Source organism: Tachypleus tridentatus, chromosome 11, assembly GCF_004210375.1.
Source record: "Tachypleus tridentatus isolate NWPU-2018 chromosome 11, ASM421037v1, whole genome shotgun sequence".
NCBI lineage: Eukaryota > Metazoa > Arthropoda > Merostomata > Xiphosura > Limulidae > Tachypleus > Tachypleus tridentatus.
This window is the reverse complement of record NC_134835.1, coordinates 42659724-42676159: the sequence shown is the minus strand read 5'-3', so window position 1 is coordinate 42676159 and position 16436 is coordinate 42659724. Positions and strand designations below refer to the sequence as shown.

The 16436-nt window shown below is 33.8% G+C and overlaps 1 protein-coding gene across 11 annotated transcripts in view; it reads right to left on the bottom strand.

Annotated features, from left to right (window-relative positions):
• Positions 1–14764: 14764 nt before the first annotated feature.
• Positions 14765–16436, bottom strand: part of Cp110 (Centriolar coiled coil protein 110kDa) — a 43009-nt gene continuing 41337 nt past the window's right edge. For all 11 annotated transcript variants that reach the window (XR_013017350.1, XM_076467038.1, XM_076467042.1 and 8 more), the window contains one exon: positions 14765–15648. Coding sequence is in view for 10 of the 11 variants with exons in the window: in XM_076467038.1 (XP_076323153.1) it covers positions 15524–15648 (125 nt within the window). In the remaining variant the exon portion in view is untranslated. The remainder of the gene's footprint in view (positions 15649–16436) is intronic.

The window sequence follows — 16436 nt, the reverse complement described above, 5'->3', positions numbered from 1 at the left end:
TTGCTATAAAATGGTGTTTCACACTTTGGGGTAATATATGTGTTATAACTGTGATCATTAAGTCTTGCTATTCGATTATAGTAACCCGGTGGTAGATGGTGTTCCCTATCACTCCACATTTTGAACAAGTGGTACAGATAACTTTTGTGTAACTTTACGAGAACAAACACACTAAAAGACAATGAAGCAGTTTTCTATAATACTTTCGACATAGCTTATGTAATCGCAATGTTAACGGTGTTATTGTTTCAAGTAGAATTTCAAGATACAGATCCGCTCTCATTTCACTGTACAATAATAAGAAAGTACATCTATTTCGAAGTTCACATTTTTGTGCACAACGTTTTTCGATAATCAAATTCAGAGCCTTTTCTTCCTCTGACCTATAATTTCGAAGGGTTATTCTTACTTTACAATGATGATGTTCTAGATACTGTGCTGCCCTTGAGTCTTCTTCCTCTTTGCCATTCATGATTAATGTGATGGAAATAATTAATTTTTATTGTCTAATAGCCCAATTTGCATTGTACCTAACTCCTGTGAAAGACGAGTAGACCAGTCGTTCGTCTTGACGTCCTCGGACATAGGGTCCCTTTATTTAAGCAGAACAAGAATACAAAAGTCTGATGGAATTGTATAGGAAAATTAACAATATATTTATCGTACTAACAGTATCAGCAAATATGCTCAACTTCAGAGTAGAGGTCTTTCAGATCAGAGAACTGTCTTTTTTAACTATAGCATTCGCTTTGTGGATGTGGTTGTTGCTCAAATTGAATTCGAATGTAGGTCCACTGTTTATATTGTGAATGCTCTCGTGTGCGCGTTGTTTTTCTTTTACACAGAACTCTGAAAGCCCCTTCTTTGAAATGTCATGTTCCTGGGCTGCACGTCATTTAGAAATCTTGTTTTATGAACAGCTGCACTTGGAAAAGGATTTATATATATATATATATTTACCAAAATTTAAGTCTATCAGTATTGGCATTGCACTATCGAATAGTCAGAATTCACCGTCAACCATATATACAAATGTTAATATGTCACATGTGGCTACACTCCATTCTATTAACACATGCAGATCTGTCTTTAATACCTCTATATACTTTTTAGACAACTCAAGCTATTTGATTTATGTATAGGTGTAGCAACCTCTACAACTAATGATATTTAAGAGACGTGGAACACTTGTCCCACTTACATTAAAATACTTTATATTCCCCAATACAGTTTATCTACATCTTTTATCATCTGATTCTACTCCCTTCTGACTATAATGTTCGAGTTTGTTTATTTGTTTTGAGTAGCAAATACAAGCTACAATCTTGTAGGGCGAGACTCAAAACTTAACAGCATGAGGTTGTTTATCAACACCTCACTCACGGCCAGTGTCACTATAATCCAGTTTTTGTCTGGTTTCTCCTCGTACCACATCAGTAGCTACCCAGTTTTTCACCTCCACCTTGTGTTTTTGTGTTAATAATCTCTACAGTGTTAATTTTCATGCAAAATTATTCCTTATGGGTTAAGTTCACACCCCATCCTGTACCTTTTTTTCTTTTTAGGAAGGTAATTTCATATTTATCAAATAAATAGTTTTCTACATTTCATGAGAAGTGTCTTCCATAAACCACCCTTCCTTAAGGTTATATTCTAAACATTCCCGCCCGTGCTTAAACTAGCTAATTAACTTTTTCAGATTTACACTTGACGGATTATACACTCCTAGTCTTTCTTTGGTATCGTTTCATTTTCTTTCAAAAATAATCACAATAACGTGACGGATCATATGTTCATAACTACTTCCTTGTATCGAATCATTTGTTTTTGATAATAGTAGTCACGAAGCTCACATTGGATGCCACCAACTTGTCTGTAAACCACAGATAAATATAAGAGAAAGTAATACTTTGATTTACATATTTTAAAATAACGGAGTTATTAATGTGAGGAAATATGCATTTAAAACCTAACTAAAAAATAATGAAGAGACAGTTTATCAAAAGCAGTTTGTTTAAGAACAAAAATAAATTTATGAGTTTACCGGTGAGAAGCACTTTCTTTAATCGGAATATTTCTTTGTTTTAGCGCAAAGTAACTCAATCGTTTATTTGCCGCGTGTTTAGCGTTATAAGCTCTCGAGCACATCACTTATCTACCATCGAGCTCCTTTAGGCCATAATTATACTCGCATGTAAAAACGTTTTTCCCGCAAATTGCTGTAGTTTTTAAGAGTCAGCAATTACATTGTCTCACCCACTTTTCTTAGGTGGAAGGATAACCTTGAGATTAGTGGAAGCTATTAAAGTTTTAATGTATATTTTATTAAGATTAACACAGAAAAAATAAAACTCTTGACACAGTTTTATCACTGCAGATACGGATGTCTTATCAGTTGTATTATAATGTGACTACCTTCTTATGAAATTATCTGGTTCTATTTTCAACGAAGAAAGGATTTAAAGTTCGTTATTCTCTGTTGATCTATTTAGATTAAAAGTTGTTATTTTTGTATAACTACATCAGAAGCGCTGTACTATCACCCACTGCTGGGGACGTTTTCACCTACTATATCAAAACGTATTTTTTCAATAAAAATATATTTTTATATTAAATCTGTCATTTAACATGATGGTAAATGGTAAATATCTAGTTAAGTATATATGGTTAAAAGTGTAGATCAGTAACGACTTAATGTAGTCGAGTAAAATATTTGATAAAGTGGCCAGTGGTACTGGAATTGAGTAAAGGAAATAATTTTTTATACACAGTAATTACAAACACAACGTAAAGCATAATAATATATATATATATTAGATGAGGTTATAAATAACTTAACTGTAAACTGTGCTACCGTGAAAACTTCTAAGATTCTATGAATGTTTACAGTCAACAATATACTATATCTCAAGTTGTCATAGAAACTTAAGATTCGCGAATGTTGATAGAACTTACTATATTTAAAGTTATCATGGAAACTTTCAAGGTTCCACGAATTTTTATATTCAACAATAAACCATATCTAAAATTATGTTATCATGGAAACTTTTAAAGTTCCACGAGTTTTTATATTCGAGAAATACACCATGTTCTTTTCAACTTAGTATTACATGACTAAGGCATAAAATGGCTATACACTTTAGAAAAAACATAGAACGTTCAGCTAACTGCGTGTTATCTGTTATAGTTCGATAAAGAAGATTACATCAGTTGTATTATAAAGATGTAGTTATGATAGTTTAATACTTTGGTCGTATAATCGTATCATGTATAGTTAACATAAAATATAACTTAAAACACTACAGATAAAACTACTGTTTCTTATTCAACAAGTGGAATGTATATGCAATTTAACTCAAATTTATATCCTATTATCCCTTTTAGATTAAATTAGAATTAGTATAACATATTCATTGTAATGCTTGTTTGTTTGTTTTTGAATTTCGCGCAAAGCTACACGAGGGCTATCTGCGCTAGCAGTCCCTAATTTAGTAGTGTAAGACTAGACGGAAGGCAGCTAGTCATCACCACCCACAAAACATTGACTATTTTATGTTGTCTTGTTTAACAACCTTACTGGGCCTTTTGAATGTTAGGGTTTGTTTGTTTATTGAATCTTGGATAAATCTTCTAGAGAAATCCGCATTTCTCTTGTTTTTCACTTCAAAACTAGGTGAGTTTTGAATAGGAAAGCCGGAAGACTCCTGTGAAAAATACGTTAAATATTTGCACAAATTTATACTTGAGCTTTAATATAAAAAAATAAGAACCCAAGAGTTGGGTTACTCTTTTACCAACGAATAGTGGGATTGACCGTCACATTATAACACCTACGGCTAAAAGGATGAGCATATTTCGTGTGACGGGGATTCGAACCCGTGACCCTCGGATTATGAGTGGAACGCCTTAACCCACTTGGCCACGCCGGGCCCAGTGTAATACACTAGTACACTTAACTGTTTGATCAAAATGCATTTTTAAATGTATAAAGAGTACTATTTGTTTGTTTATTATTAAGTATAAAGCTACGCTATGGTCTATCTGGGTCATACCTACCGCAACTATCGAACCCCGAATTTTAGCGTTTAAGATGAGCCACCTGGAAGCTCATAAAGAAAAAAGAAAATTTTAAATTGAAAAGAGGATGGAAACAACAGTAGAAAGAAAATATGTACTAAATGATGAATTTCAAAAACAGTTGTAGCGTGCAGGTTTTATCACTCATACACAAGTCGTATTATGATAACTTATAAACATGTTATGTCAGCTGCAATACACGTTTAGAATTGACGAGCTGATTAGCTACCATTGTGAATGCGGAGGTTGAGACGGTCAGAGATATTGAATAAGGGAGATTTACGTTAGAAGCGTAACAAATAAACTAAGTCTGACTTGTTCCGCAGTCCCGGAAATGTAGGGAACAATGAGTATTTTATGTTGTACAAACTGTGAGTGTGGCTCTGGTCGTTTTATTTGAATAATTTACCAGTTTGTTTCTGCCCACCAACAGTGAAAAGCGCAAAACATTTATGATATATGTGACTCGCATGTGTTTCAAAACAAACTACGAGGAGCATCAGTGAATTAAGACGCTTGGAGTCGCACGATACCTGACAACTTAGCTGTACGTATTTGGTTGAGATACAGTTACAGTAAACTGGAGGTTCGTGAGCGTGTACGAGACGTTCCGAATTAATATTTATGGGTGAGTGTAGAATGAGTAGGAGATGGTGGGTGAGCTTTACACATGCTATACGTATTTAAGGCCTCTTTCGACGACTTTGAAGTTTCCAAGTCAACCATTTCATATAAAAGGATTTCTCTGCCACGTTATCGCCAGTTTCAATCGTTTTCACATCTGTTCTCTCAGATTTTAAAATACTGCAAAAGTGTATTAATCACCAAAACATTTCACATCTTTCCTATTACAATAGATGAGTCCCCCGCTGGCACAGCAGTAAGCCTATGGATTTACAACGCTAAAATCAGGGGCTCGATTCCCTTCGATGGACTCAGCAGATAGCCCGATGTGACTTTGTCATAAGAAAACACACACAGAGACACACATGCAATAGAAGAAATACCTTATATTTTGACCTTCTAAGCAAAACAAACATCAAAACAGGTAAAACTTTTATTTGAGTTTTTGCCAAAGTTGAGTAATAGGTTTATTGTTTTGTTGAAGCGAATAGACAGAAGAAAGATGAACTATGCGAATGTACTGAAAATCAAAAAGAAAAACAAAGAACAACATTGTGTTATAAAGAGCGTATACATTCACGTTGCAGAAAAACGCTATAGCAATTACGTTGGAAATTAGGAATATATAACATTCCTGCTGGAGACACAAACAGAAGACTATCATGTCCTATGAAATGAAAATGTTGTCATAGATCTACTGATAATTATATGATCTCAGTAAATTATCATGTTTCAAGTTCAGATGACAGTATATCATGTTATCAGAGTTCAGATGACAATATAACATGTAATCAGAGTTCACCTGACAGTATAACATGTTATTATTGTTCAGATGATAGTATATCATGTTATTATAGTTAAGGTGACAGTATAACATGTTATCCTAGTTCAGATGATAGTATATCATGTTATTATAGTTCAGATGACAGTATAACATGTTATCAGAGTTCAGATGAGAGTACATGTTATCATAGTTCACCTGACAGTATAACATGTTATCTTAGTTTAGATCACAGTATAACATGTAATCGTTGTTTATAATGACAGTATAACATGTTATCGTAGTTCAGAATGACAGTATAAGATACTATCATAGTTCAGATGATAGTATATCATGTTATTATAGTTCAGTTGACAGTACATGTTATCAGAGTTCACATGACAATATAACGTTATCGCAGTTCAGATGATAGTATAACATGTTATCATAGTTCAGAATGACAGTATAACCTGTTATCGTAGTTCAGGTGACGGTATAGCTTGTTAGCATAGTTCAGAATGACAGTATAACATTTTATCGTAGTTCAGGCGACAGTATAACATGTTATCATAGTTCTGAATGACAGTATAACATTTTATCACAGTTCAGAATGAAAGTATATCCTTTATCTTAGTTCATGTGACAATATAACATGTTATCATAGTTCAAATGACAGTATAACATGTAATCGTAGTTCAGAATTACAGTATAACATGTTATTGTCTTTCGGAATGAGAGTATAACATGTTATCATAGTTCAGATGACAATATAGCAAGTTATCATTAGCTCGGAATGACACTATAATATGTTAGCATAGTTAAGAATGATAGTATAACATGTTATCATAGTTCAGAATGACAGTATAACCTGTTATCATAGTTCAGATCACAGTATAACATGTAATCGTAGTTCATAATGACAGAGCAACATGTTATCGTAGTTCACAATGACAGTATAAGATATCATAGTTCAGTTAACAGTACATGTTATCAGAGTTCATGACAGTATAACATGTTATCATAGTTCAAATAATAGTATAACATGTTATCATAGTTCAGAATGACAGTATAGCCTGCTATCATAGTTCAGATGACGGTATAACATGTTAGCATAGTTCAGATGACGGTATAACATGTTAGCATAGTTTAGAATGGCAGTATAACATGTTATCCCACACTGTTACACTACCTATAGCAGTTTGCAATCTGAGAACAATAACAGCAGTGTTAAGGGATTCATCTGGATTTTTTCCAAATTTTTCCTCTGCCGTATAGTATATTTCCAATTATTCACATCTGTGCTCTAAACATCACTGACGTTAAACTTCATTTGAAATTAAAATAAACAATTTTTAAGCTGTCTGTTGCATGAAAAATGACAAATCTTTTTTTTAAGCAAATACTGTGAGATCGTTGAAGGATTCGGTCAACTAGTCAACACATTCTGTCATTAGTGTTACCTGACAAACCTGCCTAATCATCTTTTCACTCGGTTTAATGGTCATCGATCTTTCTTATAGGCAGACGTTTTTCTTTTCAATTGATGCTGTTGATAAGAGTGTGATGACAAACGACTATATGCAATAGATCAAATAAACGATCTTTGATAAAGACGCTCATGGTAGAAAGGTACCTTGTAGAATACACCTTTGAAAATCGGAGAGAGGTATTTGCTGTTTTTGTTATTTGATCATATATCTCAAGCAATTCTCTAACATTTCCAATTGTTTAGTCTTTTTTGCATTGCTCTGAAAAATATAGGAGGAGATCAAAATAAGTTTACTACATACCAGAGGACATGCTTATTAAATACTTATAGATTATAAATATTATACAAGTACGAATAACCGAAAACTGTTGTGACAAATTATTTCTTATGTTCAGAACTAATGTAGGTGTAGGTTATCGTAAGTATTACATGTCTGTGAGGTAATTCAGAAACTGAAGATTAGGGAATAATAATCAAACTTTCAAACGTCTAAATTAGCTTATAATTATTAAGAATACGGAATTGCAAATTTTAGCCTTATGTACATGTAGGTTGAATGCTAAGTCAGAGATCCCAAGGTTTGAGGTTTAGTTACCGGTAATATTTTTATATACTGGGCAGACGCAAGACAGCCACCAGCAGCGGTCGCTACGACAATTTTTTTTTTCTAGCTATTAAAATCGAATAAGTTCCGTACAGAATTGGAATACAGAAATCAGCAAGTTACAGCTGATATAAAGCTGTGATGGAATGGTATTTGTCAGAACTACATTTTGACATTGTATGGTGATTTGTTGGTAGTGTAATGACACTAAAATCGGACATTTTGTTTGAAAAGATATATTTCACCTATCTTTCCGACATTATAAAGATGTTTTCACATCAAGGGTTTAGTTTTCAAGACAGAGATATCCTTGTACTTAAAAGTATTATAAAGGAATATGTATCATCTTAAGACACCAGAATCGTGTACAAAGAGACCTGTAAAATTTATGCACGAGCTATGAGGCATCTAGTAAAAAGCGAAAACTTATGAAAACGAAAAGTCAGCGAAAAAAGCCGTCCATGTGTAACGTAAGAGGCAACAGCACGCAACACAGCTACGAAGGACATATATCTATAGTTACATTCAAGACATATCTCTTCAACCGTTGCATACTTCAAGCAGTTGTGAAACGAAACGGGTATTCGTGCTGTTACATACCAAATTGTACATTTACTTTAGTGCTTACGCTTCTTTCAGTACAGTTTTCACTTTTGCATGTGACGTATATTATTGACTATGTATTGCGCAAGTCCCACTTGTTCTCGAAACTTGAGTAAGGATCAACAACGTACTATATGTGTATATAATACTAGTAACTGACAGTATCGTCGAAAGCGAACTTGGTGAAGGTTCTAGAGTCTCGCGTGATTCTTATAAAAAGATAAGAGAAGAATATTATTGTACAGCTACAGTCAGTATGCTATAGGCCTAGGAAGCTATAATTGTAATTACTGTCTATTAATCGGAAAACTATAGAATTTGACCAGGAACGTTATAGATTTCGAATATTACAAACGGTTCAATTTCAGTGAATTACTTCGGACGTTTTTGTTTCTGCGAGGACATTAAATATCTTCATCGGTATGCGGTATGAGGCTAGTTAAGAAAGACGTCGTTAGCTTAAGCATTTGTTTGTTTTTTAATTTCGCGCAAAGCTACACTAGAGCTATCTGCACTAGCCGCCCCTAATTTAGCAGTGTAAGATTAGAGGGAAGGCAGCTAATCATCACCACTCACCGCCAACTCTTGGGCTACCCTTTTACTAAGAAATAGTGGGATTGAACGAACATTATAATGCCCCCACGGCTGAAAGGGCGAGCATATTTGGTGCGATGGGGATTTGAACCCGCGACCCTCACATTGTGAGTCGAGAGCCTTAACCACTTGGCCATGCTGGGCCTTATTAGCTTAAGTGACGTGCAACAATATTAACTCAATTAATTCACTTGTCGTGGCCCTAGATCGTCGATAAAATATTCAGTTCTAAACTAGATATAAAACTCAATATTGTCTATAAGTTTGTAAAACTGTTGTATATAAACATAATTTCTGATAACTATTAGTAATAACAGTTATTGTTTCTATGTTTGTATATTAAAATGTATTTGTGTTAAGAAAGGAAATTGTATGTATCAATCTTGTTGACAAATAACACAAGTGTTAATACATATTAACATTTAAGTAACGAATAAGCTTAAATTCAAATTTCCGGTTATATGACACGGTAATATAATAAATCGCAAATTCATCCAAAATAAATAATAATACGTCACACAAGACATACGTGTTAAGGCGCCTATGGATTTCTGTGCGATTAGACTATTTATACGAATGCTGGTAAAGCGTCGTCTTCGTCCGTTAAATGAATTATATAAAAGAAAAAATGATGTCTTTTGGACATGACAGCCTCATAATGAAGTTTTTGCAAATGAAACTATGCTTTAGGGTTACTGTCAAGATGCACAGTCGTCAAACGAGACATGACCGGATGTGGTGACATGGAACGTTACGTCGTTACGTGATGAAGCATAATGTCAACCATTAGACCACATCAGATACAAAGAAAATGGGCAGTTGACTGATGAGGTCAGTGATTACTATTTTACTTGATGGTAATCATTGACAATAACTGTTAATTGGTGCAGCTGGTCTAAAATACCAAGTACATATTTAAGGAGACAGTAAGTACGATGACTTACTAATCAACAATAAGATGTTGTTGTTTTTTTCTTATTTCAGAGCAAAGTCACATTCGACTATATGCTCTGTCCAACACGGTGACTTGAACGCTGAATTTTAACGTTGTTCTACCGAGGAATATTAAGATAAAATAAAAGAAATGCGGCGCTTTATCAAGTAAATGAATATAGTTGATTAATAAGGCCACTGACTATTAGCAAACTAATAGACGCTACTATACGGGCCAGCATGGATTCGTGGTAAAGGCACTGGACTCGTAATATGAGGGTCACGGGTTCGAATCACTTTCACACCACACATGCTCGCACTTTCAGCCATGGGGTGTTATAATGTGACGGTCAATCCCACTATTCGTTGGTAAAAGAGTATTGGCGGTGGGTGGTGATGACTAGCTAGCTGCCTTCCTTCTAGCCTTACAATGCTAAATTAGGGACAGTTATCTCAGATAGTCCTCGTGTAAATTTTTACGAAATTCAAAACAAACAAACGTACTACTATGCAAACGAATAAGAAAAACCATTTAGCGTAACCGAATGATAATGGTGCAAAGATACGGAAACTTCCAAGCAAATAGAGGATTTTGATTTTTTATATGATATTAATTTGTAAATAGAAATACTTGTTATAATTGGCTAATTATAATTATAGGTTATATAATGATATAAATTACATCTGAACAGACGGTTCAAGTTGATGCAAAAATTTGGAGCTTACAAGACCCCAGGTGATTCAGCGTAAATTTCCGGATCTATAACACTAAAATCTGGAGTTCCATTTCATGCAGTAGAGATAGCTCTTCTCTAAAACAAACTAACGTGCTATGCGTATAATAAAAGATATTGTGCTATCATATGAAATTAGTCAATTGTAGTTATTATACAGGTGGCACTAGTTGAACTCAACTGCATCTTTTAAAAAGTAACCAAGTATTAGATAAAAAGTGTCGTGAAGAAACATTATTACACTGAATGTTAGACGTTTAAACAATCTTGTAGAAAGTGTTCAACGTGTGGAACTGAAAATTGGTTAAACAGGTATGAGCAACTTCCTCTAAAATGGGCTTCTTCTGTTACCTCTACTGCCAGTTTTAAATAGCTACAAAAAATAGATACTTTCTAACATGCTAGAAATGTCACTAGCACATAATAAATTAAACTATATTTGAAGATCTTAGTGTCTAGTAAAACGTATCAATACTTTATGTAATCGTTGAAATAACCGTTATTTAGTATTTTCACAAATACGTGTAAAAAATATGGAAACACTAACATTAAAAAACGAAGCGGTAGTAATTTATGTATTAGATATGTTACCTGTAAATTTAAAATAATAGCTAATCCAATATTATCCTGCAGTATCTTAGAAAGTCGTCAAAGACACGACACGCAGAAAATATACATTAATAACTATTCATTAGTTAACAAACTAGGGATCCTGATAAACATAAATTATCTCATTCATTTTTTTTGTGTTTTATGCACAAAGTTACACATTACTCTGCCCACCACGGATGTCGAAACACGGTTTCTAGAGTTTTAAGTCCTCAGACATACCGCTGTGCCACTGGCAGAGGCGCTGCATGGCCAGGTGCACTCGACTAGTAATCTAAGGATCTCGGGTTCGAATCCTCGTCACACCAAACATGCTCGCCCTTTCAACCGTGGGGGCATTATAATGTGAGAGTCAATCCAACTATTCGTTGGTAAGAGTAGCCCAAGAGTTGGCAGTGGGTGGTGATGAATAGATGCCTTCCCTCTAGTCTTACACTGTTAAAGTAGGGATGGCTAGCGCAGATAGTTCTCGTGTAGCTTTGCGCGAAATTCAAAAACAAACAAGACATTTTCCAACAGGTTTTTTTAGTAATAACGTTCAATGCCACATACGTTTGCACTCGCTCCATTTCTGTACTTTCTCCCTCTTTCATCCAGTTGACCAATGGGTCGTCTGTTCCATTCGTCTACATGCTATTTCATTGACGACATCATTTTAAGGTCTTAACATGATTCACAAGGGCTCTCTGTGCTTTACCAAGTAATAACGTTTTTCGTTGAATATTATGGCTCTGTGAAATTCAATATATTGTCTTTCTCAGATGAACCTTCAAGTCTCTCAAGGATTTTCGCATGTGCTTGAACAAAATCTGTCTCCAAGTTTTTGAGGAAGTTTGGCGAGTCTGTCAGGAGTATGATCCTATTATAATCGTGACGATTACGGTTCAACCAAATAATAGATTTCCATATGCTTCACATTTTGCTCTGAATGAGCGAGATCAACCAGTTTTTGCCAATGACCATTCAAATACTACACATTCATATTTCTATTTGACTCCTGACCGTGTAGCTACGTCGATTATAATTGACTCGTATATCTATTCCATGACTTCTGCTGTGTTGACCAGTCCCGACTTTTCCCTTCACATATCAATCACACTGTGTTTAACTGTCTGGACCAACTCAATACTCCTAACGTTTCCAGTTGACATATTTCTTTTACATCTTCCTTAGACTCACTTATCAATTTATCAACTTTAACCTCTGTACTAACCTTTGTTTGCCCTCTCTTAAGTGTCGATATAGTGGGTGAAATAATTGTGGTTACTCTAAGCAGCATTTGTCTATCTAGAATCCATTGCACCGTAATAATGCCGTTCAAACAAACCCAAAAGCCTGATGTCAGAGGACGTTAGTTTAGCTGCTCTTGTAACTATTTGCATCCTCCACCCTCTGGTATCTTGGTCATTAGTGACTAGGCAATTGATGCTCATAAGAGGATTCCATACTTTTTTTCTGGTGATTTTTGAGCTGCAGTATATTTGATAAGGAAAAGTATTCAGTTATTTATTTCTCACATGATTGATCAGAAACTGTCATTCTATAGCCCATCACAACATCCATAAAAGGTTAGACTCCTTCTGGCTGCATGTGTCTGCACAAAATCCAGTAGTGAACATCCAATAAGCTTTACCTGTTTGGAAACAGATCTTCTACCACTTCCATTAATGTGAGATACTTGCTACAGTTACAATAACATATTTATATGGTATTATTCTAGGGCCTTTCAGCGTGTTAACTAGAATAACAATATATACACTGAAAGAATACGACTCAGTGAGGATCCTTGTGACAAGCCACAGTTGATATAGACGGTTTCGGGTCTTCATCTGTCAAATTTCAACTGACAGCACCTGGTGTCTAGAACGGTCAATACTCATTATATGAAAACGCCCAAGGCTTCCAAAGCCTTCAGCTTTCTTGCCACAGTCCAATGAATGTGCATTTTCACTGTTGTGATGTCACACACACACTGGCTGATGCTGTGCCACAAGGTCTTGAATCTTTTTTTTATCTTAACTTTTTAATGCTATCTTTTCTATAAGCTTCGTTATTAGTTTGAATCCCTTCTTTGAATGGTTTGAGCAGCACAACACTGCCATTACGCACTCTCCAAAATCTTTCTTCATTTTCCACTCAAACATTAACAAACTGATCATTTCAAGTAGTTCTCCTTACAGACTATTCCGTAGTTTGTACTTTTGAGTATATCATCTGAACCTAATGCAGTTTCCCCTCTTTGCTGTTCGAAGAATTATCTTCAATTCATCCAGTGTCACTGTAATTTCCGGAACCGCAGATAAGTTCCTTGTTAAATTCTGTCATTCACTTCACGTCATGCCATCACATAGATGTTAGCTATACTCTTGTGGCTAGCTTGTATATCTCTGCATGAAAAACTACCTGTTTCTTCATCACTTCTATTACACTCAACGTTTGAGTTCCTTCTCTACGGACTCTTATTTCGCTCTGGCAATAGTATATTTTTAAAGTTTTCTCGATCAACAGTTTGATATTACCCATTTTATACACTACGTTGTTACACCACTCATTTAATTTTAAATACACACAGACGAAAACACAAGAACTGCGATGGGTCCGGTATTACCCGAAATAAACTTGGAGACATTTTTAAAATTTATTTATAAGTATGATATTTATATTCTAGTACGTTTTCAAGTTATTAACACAGTAAAGTCACATTCTGGATTAAAAACGTAGATATATGAAATATTTTTAAAGGCTTTGAAGCATAAATAATTAAGCCTTACTCGCTTTCATTTAAAATGTGATTCAATACCACCCCTTCAACCACGTGACATTAAAATAACAAACTTCTCACTAACAAGCATTTTCATTAACCAATACTGTTGATGTACTTGGATAGATCAATGTAAAATAAAAATGTTTTCCTGTGCTCTGTAGTGCCATCTATGAAATTTAAAGATAAAAATATATTTCATTAACAAATTGTTATTATTTGCTATTACTAACTTGGTTTTCACGACACACTTAACTACAAATTCCTCAAAATTTGTAGGATCAAAATTTATGAACTTAAAATCTGTTGTTGTACGGTAAGTTCGTGACAGTAGAATGATAGACTCCGGTATCTCAGAACGGTTGGTATGGGTATTAACACTTTTATTGATAAGGAGAGAACAACGTTTCGACCTTTCTAGGTCATCTTCAGGTTCTCTGCTTTTTGAGTAAAAGTGTTAAACCCAAATACCATGAGATCAAATACTAGCATTTTTATAGGTTAAGAAATGAATTTATCGACATCGAGAGAATTGCCATTCTGGAGTAAAAATCCTTAAAAAAAACAACAACAAAATACTGTACACCATCGGATAATTTCAATTTATCGTACCAAAACTCACGGTTATAAATCTCGTCAACTCCAGATAATGAATGCTAACGGATAAACACATACCCACACAATGGGCCATTGCATGACTATGTAAATATGGTATGAACAATTAAATGATAGGACCAGAAAGTTCTAACATTTCGTATATTAACATGTAGACGATAAGTGAAGTGTAATGGGAGACTATCAATCATATCTAATATTAAACAAAAGACATTATTGATCATACAGAAAGAAATGAATTAGGACTGCTATAATTCTAAATTGTGAGTGCAGTGCAAAAGATCTTTCGATTACAAAGTTGCCTTTACTTTCATCAGATTTTTTTAATATTTAATTTTCCAATGGATTGTCTTCCAAATACTGAAGTATAGCATATTTATTATAAAATTCACAACTTACATTCGGTAAAATTTTCACTCTTTTTATAATGTTTTTTTTAAAAAGTAATAAATCCTAATACATACAAAAATATATATACATATTTTAAATCGAATGTTCTTTATAATACTTTATCATAACAAGAAGATCCTGACAAAAATATTTGTGTTCCAGTATATTAAGTAAAGGCTATCACTGATTATGACGAGTACAAAATTAGGTTAAGACTAGGTTTTAGCAGCAATGCCATTTAACAGTAATGATACAACTTGGTTTAGATTTTTCAAATAGTTATGAAATTCTACACTAAAGAAAAATTAAGTAGCAACAAAAATTAAGTTGAACAGCAAAAATATATATATATTGAAAACTACGTTATCTGTAAACAAAAAGCAAAATATTTGTGCTAAACCTCTTAAAAATGCAAGCTTACAATACACTATAGGAATGTTATAACTCAAAAAATCTCTTTACTATGCAATAACATACAGGCAAACATTTAAGGAAGGCTTATAGCCTAGTAAAAACTAATATACACCAAAGGCCTCAAGAAATTGTTCCTTACTACAACTTGCACTTAATAATAGAAAAATATAATTTGGTTGAGAAAATTGTTACTGACATCACTGGCTGAAAAACTTGTACTATTTAAATTCTATAAAAAAGAAGTTTCCATTCTGCATTTTTTGTGTAACAGCTGATATCTTTTGTGTAGAAATTTCTTATAAAAAACAACTTCGTTTTAATCTTTCCAATTAGCCTGCTCTTTTCTCGGTAATAATGTCCTTATTTGAGAAGCGTATGATTCAGTGGTGATTTTGCCATAAAGGGATCGTCGCACACGTCTGATTGTTCTTCTTGGTACACCTGTTAATAACAGAAAATTGAAATGTTATCTCAAAAAACTAAATTAAGTAAAGAAACTATTCAAGTATATCACACAGACATTTTACTAGAAAATATCCATTTTGTATTATGTTTTAGTTGTTACATTAATTTCTTGAATACAATGAAAGATTTTCAGTTATTCAAGAAATTATTTCTCAAGCTTTATAATTCCCATTATGGCTAAATAAAGTATAACTAAAATAGTGTATGCCTCAGTGTATTGCTTTAAATTTATTCAATCTTTGAATGACTATACAAGCCAAAAGTAAGGTACGAAATGTGCACAAGGTGTTATTAGTTGTGCAACTTGGTAATAGTAGTATACCAAACAGGGTGAAATCAAAATTATTTTGCAAAAAATTTCATTTCAAATTTTATTTTAAACTGCTAACTAGAAGGAAGGCACTTAGATGGAGCACTTTACTGCACACATCATACCTATTGACTGATGGAGCTACTAACTGTTTAGCTAATATTACTAATCACTGTTCTAGTTGTAAGTTGTGTTACTTGGTAATATAGTTGCACACCAAAGTTAATAAAGTCAAAAGTACTTTCAAAAGAAATTTTACTTTACTCCCTTAACTATACACAACAAAGGCTAAGAATGAAACAAATAATTTTTTTCATTTTCAAGTTAAAGTTTTCAAATTCAGTACCTTGCTACTTTCTAACTATTTAAACTATGAACATTTCAGGGTTCACACATCTAGAATAAAACAAAACTCCATGATTTTTTTCAAAGCCTCAGGTTGACAACATCAAGA